The 22,138-nt window shown below is 32.4% G+C and overlaps 1 protein-coding gene across 2 annotated transcripts in view; it reads left to right on the top strand.

Annotated features, from left to right (window-relative positions):
* The first annotated feature begins 2,329 nt into the window (after nt 1–2,329).
* The window catches only part of LOC119838651 (unconventional myosin IC), a 37,253-nt gene continuing 17,444 nt past the window's right edge, over nt 2,330–22,138 (top strand). The window contains exon 1 of one of the 2 annotated variants that reach the window (XM_038364706.1): nt 2,330–2,599. Coding sequence is in view for 1 of the 2 variants with exons in the window: in XM_038364705.1 (XP_038220633.1) it covers nt 21,819–21,871 (53 nt within the window). In the remaining variant the exon portion in view is untranslated. Of the gene's footprint in view, nt 2,600–21,775; nt 21,872–22,138 lie in introns of those variants that run through there. The other variant, XM_038364705.1, reaches the window with a different exon arrangement.

Below are 22,138 nucleotides of genomic sequence, written 5' to 3'. Positions count from 1 at the left end.
ACACGGGTTACGTTGGTGCTAAAATCAACTACTATAATTAAGTATGGTATTTAGTTTAATTCTAGTCTATCACGCATATAGCTAGCTCGTACTGGTGAACCACCCCAAAAAGAGTAGCACGCGAATCTTATATATATATATACTTCGTACGATGAGTGTCGTAACTGGAGGATCGTATCCTTTTCCCCACCTTTTCCAGTCCAAGATGAAACATGCTCGCTCCCATCTCTAAAATCTTCAAGACGGGATGTAAATTTCTTAGTCATAATTGAGAACTGTAAAGCAATCATCATTACTGTCAAAAATTAACAATAAGAAGTTACCATTATTTTTCATTTACTTGGGGATCATAACCAGTTATAGGCTACAGCTTTGCTTCGATTCGAACAGATTAAAAAACCCTGTAAATGTCACACATCCTTGATTTGTCATGAAACTGTGCGTCAGAGACTTGAAAAGACATAGCGATCGTGACGAATCACGATATATGAGATATGGCTTTGAAAATTTTACTGCATATAAACCAGAAAATATAGTTAACGTATTTAATAATTAAAACTACAATGATTTTATGGCAAAGTGTAAAAAATATTTTTTAGGGTAATAATAAGAAATAATTACTGAATTATTCGGGACTAGTCTATGCCCTAGAGTAAGTTATTTAATAATCTAATCGAAACTAAAACTAAACTTTTTAAGTACTATTTGTTTTGTTTGGAAAGCCTGTAAACGACATTACGCCTCTGCAAATGTTCATGGGCGCTGTAAGCGCTCACTATAAAGCGACCCACCAGCTTCATTGCCGACGATAACATAAAAATATATATATGCATATAGAAAACTCAATGTCTACATTTCTATCGCCTATCAAACAAGTCGCAAATGTAACTTCCCATGCTGATTTGGCCCTATCTAAAGTACTCCAGAGAAAGTAATTTTATCAGCTTATGATAAACCTATCATTCAAAATATGTGCTAGATAAGAATGAATGTTATTGCAATTTGTTGGCCACAATTATTGAACGGAATATTTCTTAGAAATAGATTTAATAATTTTAATTCACTTTAAATATGAGGATCTATATATTACAACATTTTAGTATTATTTACTAGTTAAAATAAATGTTTAAAATTAAAAGATGGAGTGAAATAAAAGAACGATGGCAGTAATAGCAGAATAAAATTATAATGATTTTAGTCCATTGAAATGTTATATTATAAAGGTCTTAGCATGCGTTATTCAGAGGACGCAATTGTATTAGATGACTAGGAGGTTTAAGTAGTACAACAAGATTTTGTTTCATGAAGAAAATTTGTTAAAAAAAGTATATTTTGGTGTAACTTCGCTATTTTCAATTTTGTCGGTACAAAGGACCTTATAAAAAAGTTATAGAAAACTGCATCCTCTGAGAAACGCAACCCTCAGTGTAACTTTTCTTTAACTATTTGGAATATGAATAAAATTTGATAAATATTCACTTTATAGGTGAATGGCATGCGTACAAAAAGGTATCTGACTTTTGACACAGAACTTTGATCCTACTAAGATCTAAACACAAATTACTCAGTTAGACAAAACCAATCACAATTTTGTTATTAACAAAAGTGTAAACTTCCTTTTCCCAACAACAAAAATGTAGTTTGGTACCTATCGTATTTTTAATAAGGAAATACCTTCTACTATGAATTTTTAATATACTTCTCAAATAAATTGTCGTAGCTTGTGTTCCATATCTTCTACTTTTAAATGTTTTAAAATTTATATAGAACATAATAATAAAATTATTCAAGTCAAAAGCCGTGAACATGTATCTACTAAGATGTTTTCTAATTTTATTGATCTTTGTTTTGTGATGATTCCCATACTCATACCCTGGATATGGAACAATATAGAAACTTTTATAGCACATTTTGTGTGGAATGTAAAAAGCCTCATGCATTCATAATTAATTTGCTCGCCTAACATTCTATGGAAGCAATTAGAAGCCATCTTGATTCTTGACCTTGCGCGATCATTACGATACAAAGAAATTGTTCTATCTTATAAGGCCACATTTAAAGCTATTTATAGTAGACAGAACTTTTAATTTTGCCTAACTAAACAACACTAACGAATCTATACTTATTTATTACGTTACCTACTATGATATTTTTTTAATTACCTGAATTTAAATGTGTAGTATATATACCTAGTTCTAAATATGTAGCTTAATAAAATAAAGAATATCCATATATAAGGCCTGTATTGTTAAAATCCTTCTAATAAACTTAAACACAGATGCTCTGTGTCAATAACTGGAAAACATTTGTGTCCGTTGACCGATCTCGCATATGACGGCAGTTAACAGCGAACGCTCACAACGCTTCCATGTCAGTTACACGGAGTGGCGCCAAACGAAACGTCAAATCGATTAAAGTTTGAAATTGGAACTTGAAAAAAACATTTCGTAACTAACGTTCGGAAATTCGATTTTATGTGATAAAGTGATAGTTAAAAACGGTAACAAGTTAACAAGTTTAGTGCTAGTTTTTGTGGGATGCATTGTCGGCATGTGCATTGCCGAATGTGGTGATATTTTAAAAAAGTTTTCGCCACAAGGTGAGTTTATGGGTCGATGACACCAAAATTAAACAAGTTTTTAATTTATGGTATTGTAATATCGTGTTTATAATCAATAAGAGGATATGTTATAATGTTTTTATGATTCGTTTAATAAAAGAAAGCTTGGCTGTATCACCTGCCGATTGACTGTTAGATTATGTTTTTAAAGTGTTTAATTAGTCAAGGCCGGGATCGAAGGTTGGATTTTAAAGGTTCGCATCTATTTTTTTGAAAGCAAAAATTTATGTATATTTATTGCCTTCACTTCTATAAGCAAAATACTTCTTGACAACAAAAAAATATCAGTCGAAAAAATAAAACCACTACTTTTGTACAATTATTTTTTTTATTTCTATGGGACCATTGCCCAACGTTAATTTACTCTATACAAAATATAAATAATTTTTAAGATCAGGATATTCTGTAAAAAGTTATGCGTGATCATATAAATAAATATACGTGTCGACATGAGGACTCTCCCTTTCATTTGGAAATGATTTTTTAAACTTTTAGTTACTTTTAAAATGTAACATTAAATATAATATCGACATACTATATGTTCTCTTAAAATTATTGAAATGTTTTATATTGTTTTCTTATTCTTACCTGTAATACTGTATAAGAAGTCCTGCGCTAATTTAAAATATATTTTGGATTATTAAACGTAAAAGGAAATTAGTATGTTTACATTTTATTGGAAAATATGAAATGTCTATAAATGATGAATGGTCAATAAATTTCCGTGGGTAAAAATAGAATATTAAAGCCTATTAAATACCCTAACCTACTAAAAGCCTTAAAAATAAAGAAATGGTAGCAAATAGTTTTAGATTTAACATAGTCTATCCCCATTAGAATTATAGATGTAAAAGTATGTCGTCTCGTCTTCCCTCCGGAACCACTGATCCGATGTGGATGAAAATAAGGTTCAAAAAAAGTTGATGGCCCGAGAGAAGATATAGGATTGTTTGTGCTGTATAAACCTAATGGGAACGTAAACTAAGCAGGCAAAACCCCGGGATTAACTGATGGAATACAAGGGTGAATCCGCGGGAGGATATTTAGTCTATACACTGATCTCACAAAAAATATAAAGTCTATGAGTCCATACTTTAATTATTAATACTGTTGACAACGCGTATTATGAAATTACCTACTAACAAATATTTCAAACAATGGCCACCATATTATAACTATAGCATTCACGTACGTAGTAACTAATTAAAATATTTACTTATATGAAAATAAACATGATTCAACGGCCATGTTTGTGGTTTATGCGGAAAGGATTGAGGAAATAAACACGTAGACGTGCCTGATGATAATATAAAGCCTTGGCGTGTGAAGAAATAAGCTTCATTTCAAAGTGAAACAAAACACTTCAGATTTGAACAATAATGAAAAAATAAAGCAATAGGTGAATGAGAAATATGTATAACTTTACTTAAAAATTTCATTTAATTAATTAAAAAAGAAGGCTATTGTAGACTTTCTCTGTCACTTCAATTTATTCAAAAACATTGTTTGTTTATTATACTTAGGTTAATTTTATCTTTGCAATATGGCAATCTTTAAAAAAAAACACGTCACCTCCCTAAGGCTTAGGTGGAAAACCTGCGTGTGCATAAGTACATATTTATGAGTGTACAAATGATAATTAATTTTGTTATAATGCATAAGAATATTTCATTTTAATTATAATTTATTTTCGTGTTATCAACGTTGGTTATCGCTTTGCCCACATTTACTCTAATGCTTATTAGTTTTACAGCCGAAAATTAGCAATAAATTTTTAAGTTTATGTTCGTCATTTATTTATTGTATCATAATTTCACATCTATAATCGAATTGCGTCTGTGATTTTTGTACACACGTAGGTATATAATATACTAGCTGCGCCCTGCGGTTTCACCCGCGTAAGTTCGTATCGCGTAGGAATATCGGAATAAAAAGTTGCCTATATGTTATTCCAGTTGTCCAGCTGTCTACGTACCAAATTTCATTGCAAACGGTTCTGTAGTTTTTGCGTGAAAGAGCAACAAACACATACACATCCTTACAAACTTTCGCATTTATAATATTAGTAGGATTAGTAGGATAGGATGTCACGACATAGCAAAATTTCAAAAAGGGAGTTTATCAATTTAACTGTATTATTTGTGTTTGTTACCTGATAAGTTTTTACTTTGTGAATCGATCCTTATGATTCTTTTTTTTATATGACAACTGGTGTCTCCATGTGGTCCCATCTTAAACTATTCTGACAATGTGAAATAAGTTGAGATTTTTGTTAAAAAATAATTTCTCATAGTACCCAATATATTAAGTCTAAGTAAAGCATAGTGTTATCTGTGGTAAAACGTACCACACGTGTAGCCGGGGCGGTCTGATAGTATACTACGTAGAAATACCATTATTAATACGTCACTTGAAGGTTTTGACATCTGTTTTGTCCTGCATGGTTATGTATGGTCTGTGCATTGCCGGGTTATCACACCTGATATAAATTTTTAAATTACCGCAAACCGTGGCACTGACTCATAATATTATGATATAATAAGTCTTTATTCCATCACGTTCGTCTTGATAACAAGTTTTATAGCACTAATGAACTGTAACGACCAATATTATTGCCAAGGAAACGTATAATTCATTCGTATATAATTTAATTTGAATTGCATGCAGTGTAACTGATTTATTTAAATCGTTTTATGTAGAAAGTATATTGTAAATTAATAATTCTAAACAGTGTTAGCGACGATCGAATGAGCTTATCGAGTTCAATCTAAACGATTTGTTAATCTGTTGCTTGTATGTTTTTAATTTAATGGCGTTTCAGACAAAATAAATGTGACATCGGATATTATCTCAAATCTTTCTCGTGTTCTAAGAAAGATTTGTGAATTATATTTTTTTTTCTTTTACATTATTCTCAAGTCAAAATATTGTCAAAATAATATTAGTAGTATTATTTTTATAAGAATTTTTTTACAGATCGGTTATGAGCAATATGGCTGCCTTAATTAATGTTTCTTTCTCTTTTCTATCTTTATCTGTGTGTATCGTATTGTATTGTATTCGTACGTTACATTTGCAAATGTTAATTTTTTTCACACACAAGCGCAAACATTCGTAATTGATTGCGGTAATGCGTAGAGGTCAAGATCCTAAATAGATTTTCAGTTCCTTCCATCGGAAATGTGTTTCGTCCGGTTTATTATCTACTTTAAATTGAAACTATCGCATATTACTGTATTATTTATTCTTTCCGCGAATTAAAAATAATCTACACATCAATACATACTAATGATACATAGAAATCAACTAATCATAAATTCCTCATACCTAGTACATAATTAGCTACTTATATACTCCAAGAAAGCAATTTCGGCTAATGCATCGACAATTAAAGCAAAATTTTAAGCTTGTTCTATGAACATCTCTAGTATTAAAGAAATAATGAATATAGCAATTGAGACAATTCCTACACTCACAAGACAATATTTACCGCGTTTCATGGGAAAGCATTACACGTCACATAGTGGTTCCCATGATTGTCGTATTGTACAAATGGATTAGCAAATAAGGAAATCCAGCAAATTATATGTAAGTGGGAAAAACTGATTTCTCGATGTTTCCGCGTTGCAATGCGGCAAATAGTTTATTTGCTAGTTTTTGGCTGGCAGATATTTCCCATTCTACTTTTAACATTATATATATAAAGAAAAATATATGATAAAATCTAATTCGGTGTATATATTCGTGTCTTTGTGTTTATGTAGACAAATAGATACGCACCAACACAAGTTGAAATTCCCAAAATGCATTAAAATGGTACGCTATGAGAAATTTTGAAAGAATAGAAAAAATTTGATCACGAGGCAGGATTCGAACCTGCGTATCTTGCCTAACCGTAGCAACGCCTAGCCTCTCGGCCACCCGTGATCCTGCCACAGTAATCAAATTTATTCTACTCTTTCGGTTTCATGTGCCTAAGGGGCACCCCGCGCCATCTATTGAGATGATTAAGAACCATCACAACCAATACGAAACATTATTTCAATGATTACAATATTGTATCGATGGAACGCGGCCTTTGTTAAATTTAATTTTTAGTTTTATAGCATTGAAATGCTATAAAACTAAAAATTAAAAATGGTACGCTATGTTGAGCTAATGACAGTTTGTGGTAATTCAACAAAATTTGTGGTTTTAATTTTGCAGATGTAGGACTTATTCTTGTAATTATGGTTTCACAAGAAATCTTTATTGTATGTAAGAAATATTTTATACAACCTAAATTAACCTATGAAAAAAGCCATAATATATTTTTCGAAACATGCTTATCGAATTTTTAAATGACATTTTCAAATATGACAGAAACTCAATGCGTAGCGAATTTTATTCCCTCCTTTTTGATGCTTTTTTTATCCTTCGATTCCATTTGAAAATGGAATCAACGCGGGCTTATATTATGTCCTCTAAATGTCATTAACAATGTTGTTATCACGCTTCAATAAAAGCATGATATTGTCATGAATTTTACAATCACTCATTAATCATTAAAAATGTAAATTTAACCAAATATTTATTCCATTTAACGCAACACAATAAGTATTATACTACGGATTAATCACATTATAACATTGTTTGTAAAGGTGATCTAATATTATGAGTCATATTGACTTTTACGATTAATATTTCTTTGTCAGTCTGGTAATGCGTAGGTGTTTCTCGAATGTCAATGGTCTTTACCGTAATCAAATTCAAATTATTCATAATAATAAGCAATATTTAAAGTATCCCATGGATTACTATATTTACATAGTTATTTAAGTTTTTTACGAGGTCCCGGAGAATTGACCGCATAGTTCCGGTTCCCGTGCAAATTTCTGGATATAAATTATCCTATATCGTTTCTCTTCGGGTCTCAAACTGCCTCTGTACCAAATATCTTACAAATCGGCCCAGTAGTTCCTGAGATGCAAGCAAACAAACTTTTAATCTTTTAATATATAAGTACAGACATCGTCATATTATACTTACAACATAACACCGACTTACACACGAGAATAGAAAATAAGCATTGTTATAAGACAAGGAATGGACTCAAAATACAAATGCCTATATATCAGCTGTTTAAATTCAAAAATTCAAATATTATTCTGATAATCACACTTCATTCTAATATTATAAATGTGAAAGTTTGTCCGTCAGTCACGCTAGATCTAGTGAACGGATTTTGACGAAATTTGTTAAACAGATAGGGTATGAGTTGACTTGGGTGATAGGATACTATTTATCCAGTTTAAATGCTCCCTTGGGATTAAACAGGAATCTTGATATCCGGGCGGTGCCGGGCCGACGTCGGCGGGACGTCTAGTATTAAATATTTTGATTGAAATAAATTTAAAAAAATATTAGTTTTTATACTACTATATTAATCAATTATGGTAGACTAGCTGCGCCCCGCGGTTTTACCCGCGTAAGTCCGTATCCGATAGGAATAAAAAGCTGCCTATATGTTACAGTTGTCCAGCTGTCTACGTACCAAATTTCATTGCAATCGGTTAATACCCTTAATACCACAGTCTTGTTGAATAAATAAATGTTCAAATAAATTTAATAAGTTTGCAAATGGCCATAAATATTAACAAATTCATATTTCCATCACATAAATACTGAAATGTGTTAACTTGATACAAAAGAGTAATAATTCGTACTTATTAGCATTAATTTTATATTAGCATCAAGTCTTATAGAAAATTTAGATGGCATGTTTTGTAACTTGCCAAATTTTATAACAGATGGTCCGACATAAGCTAGACATGTGAAACCACGATATCGATACAGTATCTACCACATGCTGGAGTTTTAGCTTAATTTATTAAAACTACATACTACATAAATCTCTAGCTGTGCCCCGCGGTTTCACCCGCGTAAGTCCGTTTCCCGTAGGAATATCGGGATAAAAAGTAACCTTTATGTTATTCCAGTTGTTCAGCTATCATCGTACCAAATTTCATTGCAATCTGTTCAGTACCCTTTGCGTAAAAGAGCAACAAACACACACACATCCTTACAAACTTTCGCATTTATAATATTAGTAGGATATTAGTAAATAAAGTAAAGTAATAAGTAGGATTTTACACCCATCGCCTATAACGTTAATTTCTGGTACACCTTGTACACCATGTGTATAGCACGAATGACTGTTGCTATAGCTGTTATATATACATATATAAACACACAAACAGAACGGGTGAAGCAAGGTGTGTTGGGGCGCGGCGACCCACATACTTCGTCACGTCCCTGGCCATAAAAATACACACTGCATTACATACAAAGTACTCTAATTAAAGTTTCGAAGGGACAAGATCGTTAATTATTTTGCCTATATGCATATACTAGCTGCGCCCCGCGGTTTCACCCGCGTAAGTCCGTATCCCGTAGGAGTATCGGGATAAAAAGTTGTCTATATTTTATTCCAGTTGTCTACGTACCAAATTTCATTGCAATCGGTTCAGTAGTGTTGAAGGAGCTACAAACACACACACACATCCTTACAAACTTTCGCATTTATAATATTAAGTAGGATAGTAGGATAGGGTTATAAATCTGTTTATTTGTTTGGTTGAACAGCAAACTACGAGTAGGATTTAATTTTAAGTTTTATAGCATTGAAATAGTTTATAAATGAGAAATTTTTGAAAAAATAGAAAAAATCCTGCCTCGTGATCAAAATTTTTTCTATTCTTTCAAAAATTTCTCATACGGGTAGGATTTGAAAAAATATTTCAGTGTTAGATAGTCCATTTATTGAGGAAGGCTTTAGGCTATATAACATCAGATACTACGTGAGTAAAACCGTGGGGCACAGTGTTATAATAAACCGCCGCTTATCTGGTATCTATATTAAAGTTTAATAGTTCGATAATATGAGACTCGCCGACCCGCATAAGATTTACTATGTGAAGTTACTTAATAGTTTCATCCAGAACTATTGGCTAGTCAATAAACCTAGATCCGTTTTTATTACCTTATGCTTATAATATTAGGTGGTTAGAAGAATCGAAATTATCCTCATGAATCAGGATAATTGTTTTCATTAATGTCGTTGAATTAAATCAATGCTTGAGTTTTATTACTGCGAGATGGAAATATAAAGAAAATTCAATATTCAGAGTCTACTATGATTCTTGTCTTGAGGAGTGTGTAAAATACTTTATAAAATACACTACAATCTTATAAAAGAAAGTCACTTCCCGCCATATATTCGTATGTATGCTAAGAACTTTAAAACCGCGCAACGAATTTTGATGTGCGTTAATATAGATAGAGTGATGGACGATTTATATGTACAAATTCATAATTGCACCCGGCTCGGGTCGATTGTATTATAATTTATTATATTAATTAATTAACAATAACCATATTATAAAATACATTGTAACCAACTCAGACGTTATTGTCCGTAAATCATCCATATTTAGCATTTCCGATCTATTCAAATAAAACAATGTTTACATTATATAACGTCAAAGATGGTCACTGAGTCATACTGCGGCATGAATGAAAATTAATTATGATTGAAAATAGACTTGATATCAAGTTGCAATTTGATTGGAAAATTTCGTCAAAACTTAGTCAAATATTTAATACTTACCGGTGTGTATCTATGAATAGCCCCAGAACGGTTGTCCAGAATTAAAATGTGTTCTTATCAACGAATGTATGTCAACTGTATTTTCCTATGAGCATACAAAAGATCCTATCTTTGATTATATAATACTTATTAGATTTAATGAACATTTTTGCAATAAGCCATTATTTTTATACAAAATCCGTCCTATTCTATTCGTATTTTCTCTTGCTCGTATTAAACGTAGTCTTCATTTTATTACGAAAATTGCGATATTTTGTATAATTAATGATTTATTGTTATACATGCAGTACAAAACATTTGAGTTCACCCTTACCAGACTATTACTTCTTTCCAAATTCCAGTCGACAATCCTTCCCTTATCCCTTAAAAGCGGGCAGCGCATTTGCAGAGGCACTACCTCTGCAAATCTTCATGAACAGTGGTGGTCACATACCATCAGGCGAACCACCAGTTTATGGCAAAAAACGAATATCGTCAGAGTCACAAATTAATAATATGGATCAGAGAGAGCTCGAAATTTAACCAACTAGTGAACCTCGTAATAAAAGAATAGCAATTAATTTTGTCGCAGTTTTTAATACTTCCTAATTCCTACTATCCTACTAATATTATAAATGCGAACGTTTGTTTGATGTGTATGTTTGTTGCTCTTTCCCGCAACAACTACTGAACCGATTGCAATGAAATTTGGTACGTAGACAGCTGGACAACTGGAATAACATATAGGCAACTTTTTATCCCGATATTCCTACGGGATACAGACATACGCGGGTGAAACCGCTGGGCACAGCTAGTAGGGTTATATTATCAAACGGTGGTTCTACTATATATAGCGAATATTACGTCATACCTTATCAACATGGGTGCATAATAAACAATGCTGATAGTTATAATGATAATGTCCTGTGGGTTACTGGAACTAGGGGACGACCCTTGTCAGTTGTAAATTATTTGAAACCCTTGCGTTTTTTTTCTTTGGTTTGTTATAGTCTGAATCGATTTTTAAACGTAGTAAAATTTATAAATAAAGAGGTATTCCACATGATGTCCAGGCATTATGTATAGTGTTACTTATCGACTTCTTTGGAAGGGGGGGTGTAGGTACCATTCTATAGTCAATTGGCAACAATTCCCTATTGAACACAAGAAAAAACACGACAATCGGTGGAGAACGCACGCACAAATACAGTCGAATTCATAACCTCTTTCGTTTTTATTACACGCTTTTTATTAGTTCTCCTGTATGTTTGTATGTTTGTTTGTAACCGACTTCTTTGGGCGCGATTTTGACCCACTTTAAACGGCCAGATTTCGTTCAAACTTTGTAGATTTATTGAGGACCGATGACAATACACTAATTTGATAAAATTTTTCCATTTTTCAATTTGCAAAATATGATTTTTGTTAAAGCGTGTTTTTTAGTTTTTTTAAACTATTATTTATTTTATTAGGACACCGATTGAAAAAATATATAATTTCGTGGGATTCAAGTCGATTGTAGATTCAATATTCGTTAAACTACGCTGGAATAGCGGCTTCTAAGAAACTGAAAAGATCCTGCCATATAAAACATACTTACATTAAGTTTGTAAGGATATGTGTATGTTTGTTGATCTTTCACGCAAAACCGCTAAACCGATTGCAATGACATTTAGTACGTAGATAGCTGAACAACTGGAATAACATATAAATTTTTACCCCGATGTTCCTACGGGATACGGACTTACGCGGGTGAAACCGCGGGGCGCAGCTAGTAACCCATAAAACTAGCGAAAATCATAGACAATTTCTCAATAGCAAAAACTTTGAAAGGTGCAATGGAACACGCCAAATATTCTGGCCCGTAACATAACCGAATATATTAGTATTTACCTTGAACCTTACAGGTTGGAGTCACTACGTAATAGTGACTAAGTGGACGTGCTTAGAACTGATAATCTGTTGACATCATCGCCTCAAATCATGAATCGAAATTTGTTTCTCACTTCCGTAAGAGGAGGAGGTCAACGGAATCAATAATTATTTGAAACTACATGTATTTTAATTGATCCCTGATACACACCTGGATCGTTTTGGAATTTTATTTTTATTTTTTATATACAATGTTATTCTGCCTCCCTTTGTACACCTAAAATTTATCCTTTATCTAAGGGGAATCATTGAACCTTTACCTATGGGGAAGCAATGGAAGAAATCACTCTAAAGTGATGAGGCCGCCCCGTTATACATTATCGTTAACTATCGTTTATATGTTCTTTTTTCTTCTTCTTTCTATAATTAATGTGTAATAAAAGTGTTAAAATAAATAAATAATTAAAATAAAAGGAATGATTCTAGGTCGTCATTTATTTTAAATGATACGAAAATATACAGAATAATAACAAGATGTTATTGAATTATGTTTCCGTAAACACAATTGTCCAGAGTCAAATTAAACAACTTTCACATATCTTGTTCCAGCTGCTTTTATATTATCTTATAATAAGTGTGGGACGACATTTGCAAATGTATATTCCTTCTACAAAAACATTGTACGAATGTCTGCACACAAGGGAGTGAGACCAGTAAAGGCCAGTTCCATCAAAAATTAACATTCAAAGGTATAAATAAGAAAAAAGAGGGACAACATCTAAGTAAATACGTTATTTCACAATGTTACTATAACTTCCATCTTTGGCTTAGTTTTATGTTCGTTTAGTACACGAAAAACATGTATATTTATACATACACAGTACATTTCGAAGCCTACATGTACACCAAATTTTAACCAAATCGGTTCAGTTACGTGAAACAGTTACACTACACAAGGATATAGTTCTGGCTAAAGGCTCCGAGTTACCTAGTACAGGTCATGTATCTAGTGTTAGATAAAGCACGATCTACCTCTTTCCGTAATATGATTATGGGGACTATTCTTAGAGCATTAGATAATAGGGAATTAATAAAATAATGAATTTTGACATATTGTTTTAGTTAATTATAACGCAATGGTCAAAAAAGTTTTGAATAGTTCAGATTTAATTAATAGTACCGACAGTTGGAATTTTTTTGTATTCATAATTATCTGTAATAATGTACTTAATCTGTATACTTACAAAAAAATCCGAAACACTTGTGTTTGTATTTCCCTGTAAATATATAGAGTTGTATGTGAATGGAAAAGCAATCTATAAGTTTAAATTCTTGAACGCACAATCAATATAAACGCATTATCACGATACAATGGAATGAACATTTTACACAAGAACAAAATACAGTGTTATATTCAACAACAACAACAACATTCCAAATAAATCTATAATTCATTCAATATACATAAATTTTGAAAATACGTATAAGCGTTTACCCTTTCTTTTTTTTATAGTGGGGAAATCTTGAATAGATACCCACGGCCCCCGGGGATGGAGCCGTGGGTTATGTCGGATTCTTACCGACCAAAACCCCACTGTGTTCCCTCTAGCCACTTGAGTGAAGGGGCCACGGGAGCTGGTTAAGATACGTCCGCGCTTGCGAAACCGGGGAAAAATATACGCTTTAAATAAATTCTTTGATCTAATATCGAATGCTTAAAGAATACACCACTCACGAAGTTTTTGTTAGTCATGCTGATACCCGATACGGCTGTAGCGTAGGATCAAATTTCTAGTGAAGTTAACACTATTTTCAAAGCCAGCCGAACTATTCGTTTGTAAATAATAATTCGATGTAATTAAATACGTTATATTGTGAACCTGTATCGTATCACATTTAGGTGTTTTTTAGTATTTTCACTGCATAACTTTCACTTTTAAGGTTAATTTTCACAATATCTTTAATAGTTTGGGTGGTGTGATGGTACATCAATACATTATTTATGTAAACATGCTTGTAAAAATATAATGTTATCTATTCAAGTGCTAAACTTTCTCGAATTTAAAATATCGTTTTCGTTTAATTTTGGTTCTATAAAATACAACATACACACAAGATGCACACATGCACACTTGCCCTCAAACAGTTGTGTGTGTGCGTGTGTAGATTACACACGCACACACACAAAAATTAATAATTTTTATTTACCTTACTTATTATCCTCATAAAGGTCACCTAACTCACTCCACTTTATAAAGAGAAATAAATCACTCCACTTTATAAAGAGAAATAAAAATTTATTTGTTTACAATGAAGTGATTTCAGTTCATTCTAACAAGAAAGCATTATTTTTTCATTTATCCTACTAATATTGTAAATGCGAAAGTTTGTAAGGATGTATGTGTATTTAAATTTGATACTTAGACAGCTGGACAACTGGAATAACATATAGGCAACTTTTTATCCCTAAATTCCTACGGGATACGGACTTACGCGGGTGAAACCGCGGGGCGCAGCTAGTTTAACTATACTTAACATCAACCGTGTTCCATTATGCAGTTAATACTCAAACATTAAGCAACTGATTATCATTCTCCGCCATACTTTATTGTCAAATGCTAATGGTGTGTCTACAAATTTGGAATGAATAACTGTCTCATTTCCCGGATTTGCTCGGCTGTCTCTACTGGAAGTTAATAGATAATTCGTTATATAACATAACTAGGTGACAAGGCAAACGCTGTTCTGCATATCTCTTATCATAATATGATTTTTCATAACAAGTTTTTCAATCTCTTATATTATAAGAGATTGAAAAACTTGCTGTGCCCCGCGATTTCACCCGCGTAAGTCCGTGTCCCGTAAGAATATCGGTATAAAAGTTGCCTATATGTTATTCCAGTTGTCCAGCTATCTACGTACCAAGTTTCATTGCAATCGCTTCATTAGTCTTTGCGTGAAAGAGCAACAAACACACCCACATCCTTACAAACTTTCGCATTTATAATATTAGTAGGATTAGTAGGAAGGATATTAGTAGTAGGATAGGAAGTAGGATAGGATTGATAAAGCTGAAGAGTTGATTCAGTTCAACTAATCTCAGTTTCTATTGAGCGGTTTTGGATGTTATTTGGTACTGAAATAGTTTGAGAGAGGAGAAAGTAAATAGGATGTGTTTGAGTTTTGTGTGATGAGTTTTTATCTTAAGAATCAAACGGGAACGGAAACTATACGAGGATATTCCCAGGACTGTCTATCTTTTCTTTTAACTACGCGGGCAAAGCGGCGGACAGAAATCTTGTTATTATTTTCAAATGATCTGTTTTGCAGTAAATAGCTATACTAATGATATAAAGCTGAAGAGTTTGTTTGTTTGAACACACTAATCTCAGGAATTACTGGAACGATTTGAAAAATTATTTCATTGTTAGATAGCCCATTTATTGAGGAAGGCTATAGGCTATATATGTACCACGGGCGAAGCCGGGGCGGACCGCTACTAAAATATATGTGGCAACAATATATAAAGTTCGCGAAATGACCTTTTACTTTCGCCCTTTCACTTATATTCACAATGAGATATTTTACAGCGGAACCTAAAAAGTGGCTTAATGATTTTGAAAGTAGTTATTTTATCTTTATAATAATACTAGCTACGCTCCTCGGTTTCACCCGCGTAAGTCCGTATCCCGTAGGAACATCGGGATAAAAAGTATGTTATTTACATATATATTTATATTGCCTATATGTTATTCCAGTTGTCCAGCTATCTACGTACCAAATTTCATTCCAATCGCTTCAGTAGTTTTTGCGTGAAAGAGCAACAAACACACACATCAAACAACAAACAAACAAAATACAAACTTTCGCATTTATAATATTAGTAGGATGGGAAATAGGATAAAGATAAAATAAGTACTTTAGACTTATAAATCACTCGAAGTCAATAAGAGAAAGTTGGACCATAAAAATAATGATAAATTTATTTGTTTGTCCATCTATCATGTCAAGACCAAACGATCAATGGGTTTGATCATTTGTATTAATGAAAGGCTACGTGTATCTAAGGGAAATGATCTCATTCCCACGGAAAATGGTACATCCATTATATCGTATGACGCAGTGAGCTCAATATTTATATTGATAATATAATAATAATAAATATTTATTTAGTAGGCTTTACATTATTGTAACAATGGATTGTGGCTCAGGCCCCCAAGGAGTGGTAATGTAATAATATTGTTATAAGTAGAACGAAAAATTAACATTTTTTTTTATATATCTAAAGGTTATCCAATTTACAACAAACTGACATTGCTTAAGGTTATAAAATTTGGTGTGTGCGTGTGCGTGTGCGTGTGTGTGTTCGCGTAGTGTGTGTGTGTGTTAATATAAGGAGTTTGTTTGTTTGATGAGCTTAGTTCAGAAACCATGGAAACATTTACATAAATTCTTTCACCTTTGGACGTGATCCCAGAATGCTAATGCTATGCTATTCTATCCTACTAATATTATAAACGCGACAGTTGTATGGATGTTTGTTACTCTTTGATTATAGTCCGGATTAGCACATAGGCTACTTTTTGCCCTGGTATTACGCGAGTGTTGCCGCGGCTTACTGCTAGTATGTAATAAACGATAGCTCAAAATATGCATCGATTTATAAAATAATTAATCCCGACTAAGCCGTATCTTTCTTTCTTTCTAATATATATAGGTAATATAACGTGAAGTGTTGTTTATTAGTCTATGACGCAAAAAGTATCAAACGAATTTTGATGATACTAAACAGCTTCTATTCTTCAGTCATCTTCTTCATTCTATTATACACAATGATACATGAGCTACAGAAACACATTCTTTTCCAAGTTGGTCAAGTTACACCTTGTAAATTATACGCTATAGTTTCATATTATATCATTACAGCTAAGACAGTGTTTATCCTGCTCGAGGTAATTGACTCCAGACTCCAGTAATAGTCAGCTAAATATAGACCCCGACTTAACTTAGGACTCGGAAGACATTAGTGAAAAATAACTCGCGTATCCGTCAGTTTTATGTGAGATTCAAAGATATGTATCGTTTGAACTAATTTGATTATAAAGAAAAGAATTAAGTTTAAGACCAAACAAAATCAGACAGCCAAAATAAATTTGTGATTTGGGATGAATATTTTATATCACAAACTTTTATAACTTTTATAATAGTTTCAGTTATCATGTGATTAAATATATCCACACGCTAAACCATTTGCCAAACCTCATTAATGAGAAAATTAATGAAGTCTCCAATGGTAAAGGAAACTTGAAATTATTATAAACGGCTTTTTTATTTATTAACCTATGTATTTAGGTATTAAAGAACAGACGACAACTGTAATAGTTTTGGGTTTCTTTCAAGTCATTTACTAGCAAGTACTTAAAATGAAGGCGTACCCAGCCCTCGAAATGTTAAGATATTAAAATTCAGCGACCTTTATATTACAATTTTTTTATTATTTACCTTTTTTTGTACTGCATGATAAATGACTCCCACGGTTCATGCATTTTCAGTGGGCTTTGATTAAGGAGGGGGTCAATCTCAAGGGTGAGGTCTGAGGTCTGAGGTCAGTCATACATAGTGTATACCCATTTAAATCTGTTCTGATAATTTGAAGGCAGTTAAGTTAGTGGTAATTATTCTATTAAATATACCTTCTGATTACTTTATGTACTCTAAGTCGTTTTACTTTCATGAACCTCCCCTTGAAACTAAAACCTGACTACTCCCGTGAGTGATAAGTACCTGAGTAAAAGTAAATTCAAATTGATAAAAAAAATAGCTTACAAATCAGTTCAAACGTCAGTCACAGACACTTCAATTTCGAAGCCTTGCGTATCACGACTCACGAGCATTTATAACGGACAGCGGCCTGTATCACGCAACATTGAATGTCTATTGTTTTCGTTATTAAGACTGACGAAGGATGATCTTTCAATTTGGGCGGTTACAATGTTTCCTTTATTTATATTATATTCTATCGGTCTTACTATTAAACATTTATGCATTCTGTAGCATTATAGCGTAATCATTACTAATAAACGATAGGGATTTATAAGTTATACGCCCGTTATAACAGTTGCATAAGTGTATGCCCCTTAATAGTTGTTGTTTAGAGCGCATATAACTTAAAAATTTTGACTGATCGTCAGTTTTCGTCTCGTGTTTTATATAATACTTATTAGATCCATCTTATACGCTTTTTTTAATCGTAAAACGTAGGTAGGAACTCGAATCAACAGTGTTTTTTTTACGGTTTTGTTACTCGATAACTCCGTGGGATTTCAATAAGATAACGTTTTTATTTGGCCCCATTTTAGAAAGGATTCCATTCCATTGCAAGGATTTCCATTTTAGAAGGACCCTTTGGATTATGAAAATAACTGTTAATGTCCACCATTTTGTGGTGGAGGCCATCTTGGATTTTAACAAATATGTCATTTAATGTATAGCATTCTATTTGTGTGAGTTGTGAAAATAAAAATTAGTACGCATCGGCTTTTGAGCGATTTTCATTACACATGACAATCAATACTCCCGGCTAATTCACGTTACACGAAAAAAAAAACTTAATTAAATCTATTCATCCGTTCGAGAGCTACGATGCCACAGACAGACACACGGACACGATAAACATATAACACGCCCCCAAAAATACCTAAAACTTAGCCTATATAATTGATTAATTATTACCATAAAAGCATCATGGCCGCAATCGTCGCCAACAAGCCAAAACAGTCTTGATATTTGAATGTCACCTAGATGACATTATCAAATACCGCGACGTGACACACTATTTCAAATATTGAAATAGCTACCTACTGTCCTAGTTAGTTTTTAGTTTAGTTATTTCGCGCAAAAGATAGATTAGTTAGGTCATTAGGGGATAGTAATCGTCTAGACTATATTAAAACGGTATAAAGTTTTTGGTTTTAGTTTTTTATTCATTATTAAATTCTGCACAAAGATAGCTTACCTTGGTTTTATTCTTGAAAGGCAAAATGAAATCTATTCATCGCGAATAGCCGAGGCGTTTCAACTGAAAAGATCCAATGTTTATTAAACTACCTTCATTAAAACTAACACTTGCCGTTCGCTAATAACAAACGTGTCAGTAGGTCAGTGTCAGCCGAGCGGATAGGATGTGTATGCAACATGACTCAATGCAATTACGTGGCATTCATTTTATTTCAGACGCAAATGTTAGTGTCAACAGTCAACGCATATGGCTTACTATTTTTCCTCAATTTAATCACGAGATACTCATATTCCATCCTTAATTACAATGTAAGAAAGAAAGAAAGATAGAAAAACATTTATTTTAGCTCAAACACAACAGATCGTAATAGAAAGCAACAGCATACAATAAATCAAAAAAAGAAGAAGAAACTAAAAATTAACTGCTAGACTTAACAATTGTGTGGCTGCGTGTGCCAAGCTCAGCTCTGCTCAGCTCTGATTTTCAGTGGTACCCTTTCGACATCTGGATTGTCAGACGCTCTATATCATGTATATAAAAGAGTAAATAAATACATAGTGGATCACTAGTACACATAAATAAATAAATAAATGTCAAAATAATTAAAAAAAAACCGACAGACACCGACATACTGGATTATTACTTCAGTTTTTAAAATGTGACCAAATGATAACTATATATATCACTACATAGTATAAAACCAAGTCGCTTTCTCTGTCCCTATGTCCCTTTGTATGCTTAAATCTTTAACAAAAAACACTCGAATTGAGATTTTCCTTAGTTTTTGGTAAATCGGTTAATACAACCCGTTTAATTAATGTTCATCAGTATTAAACAGACTATTTTTATTAATAAGGACTATTGTACAACATTACAATAAATAAATAATCTATTTATTTACTATAAACATTCGTAAAATAAATTATAGTTAAGAAAAAAGAAAATAATCTAATATTGTAGTATTAAACATGCGACGTCAGAACATTGATAGCATCTCACCAAAAATTCAACAGAACTTGAAATGACAATACGATTTTTTTATTTCCATCTCATGACTAAGTACATACAGACAAAATATTCACCTCATAAAGAAATTCGTCATGCACCTGACTCATCCTTGTAAATCTTTTATTTTCGTGCAGTCGTGACGATTCGATATACTCGTGCATGGAGATTTAAAATGCTGCGATTGCGATCAGAAATGTTTTGGAAATTCATAGACTATAGAGTATTTTTTCTCAGCGGGTCATGACTCGTGAACTCATGACCCGTCTGAGGATTAGGTATATTAACTCTTATAGCATTAAAATAATTTTCGTTCAGATTATATGCTTCGAAAGTTTTAAGAGAATTCAAAGACTGCGTACGTATGTAATATGTTTTTTTTTATGTATTCTGTAAAATGCACGTAAAAATTAAAACTTAAAAATTTAGAAATCAAATACTTTTCAACGGATACCTTTATACGGAAACGGATTCACGGGGAGACAGTCTCCCCGTAACCACGCTCGCTGTAAAGTGCTCGAAACGTCGGATAATGAATAAATCGCGTTTAAAATCCGTTGAAAAGTTTTTAATTTCTAAATATATAATACTCGCGTAAAATCAAACACAAGAAAATACTCAAAAATTGTTTAAGTATTGAAGCGAACACGTACATTAGTGAAATGAAATATCAACCTATAATTCAGTTTGCCGTGAAGAAAGGAATAAATTCAAGAATTACAATTATATTATACAAGCCGCACGTCTCGGCTCCGCACTATCTGGAATAAAAACAACATAAAATATGGACAATTTTTATATTACAACGTGACTTTAGCGTAAATCGCAAGAAAAGTTAAAACTTTTTTTCTCAAGCAAGACTAGTATTATAACTTAGTAACACATATTATGTATATATGTATTATATTTTTTGTACTCAGTATTTTTTATGAAACACATAACTTTAAAACTGGCAGGTATATAATAATTTAGGTAGTATAATAATTAAAATTTACAGAATAAACTACACATTCAACATTGTTTTTATCTAAAACGATGATTAAAGAATTAGCTAATGGCAGCCTCATATCAGTTACCGCTAAATATATCGTCAGCCACGATAGGGCTGTTTTACACACATCCGTCGTAATAGGGCTGTCAAATATTTGTAAATACATTTTTAAACCCTCAGGTAATATGTAAACATAAAACCTTCTCGAAAGATTTTTAGCGTTATAAAGAACACCTCGGCCAGAGATAAAATAAAACCGTACTCCCCGGCTAACGTTTCGTAAATACAAAAAGTATTTTATGTGTATTTGGATTTATATTAAAAAAACATATATAGAGTAATATATAAAATAATTATAACAGATTTTTAATTATATAAAAAAGAACTTTAAAGATATGATATTGGCACCATTTTGATTCTGAACTCTATTAAAATTAAATATTTTCCAACGTAAAAAAATACAATTGCATGTATGCTTTCGCGCCGCCAATACTCAATAAACGTGATAATATAAACAACCCCATTAGCATAAAGATATGTTTTTAATTTTCATCATTGGCTCATAAAAAAACGTCAACAACCCTATTCATAATATTTGCACTTCCCAGGCACATTAATAATTATAATGACTTTATTTTTCTCTCAGTAAACGTTCATATTTAGTAAAGGATAGTTATCAAACAATATGGGATTCAGTGATTGTGAAGACAGGCTCTTATGTCGTATAGAGAAATTTCGGTGAGTCATTGTGCAAATATAACCTAAAAAAAATTTCCCGCGTTTTCAACTTACTGTTATCTGTGGGTCGAGATAAGTGTTTATTCATATTTGAATTTTGAATACTACCTAGTTTATGTTTCGGCGGTAACTGATAGTTATGTTTAATTGTACTTAATATATAATAATAATACATTTTATGTTAGAAATTTTTGAAAGAATAGAAAAAATTTTGATCACGAGGCAGGATTCGAACCTGCGTATCTTGCCTAACCGTAGCAACGCCTA

The sequence above is a fragment of the Zerene cesonia genome, unplaced genomic scaffold, assembly GCF_012273895.1.
Source record: "Zerene cesonia ecotype Mississippi unplaced genomic scaffold, Zerene_cesonia_1.1 Zces_u004, whole genome shotgun sequence".
Taxonomy (NCBI): Eukaryota; Metazoa; Arthropoda; class Insecta; order Lepidoptera; family Pieridae; genus Zerene; species Zerene cesonia.
The sequence above is the reverse complement of the archived record's forward strand: the minus strand, read 5'-3'. Positions and strand labels throughout refer to the sequence as shown.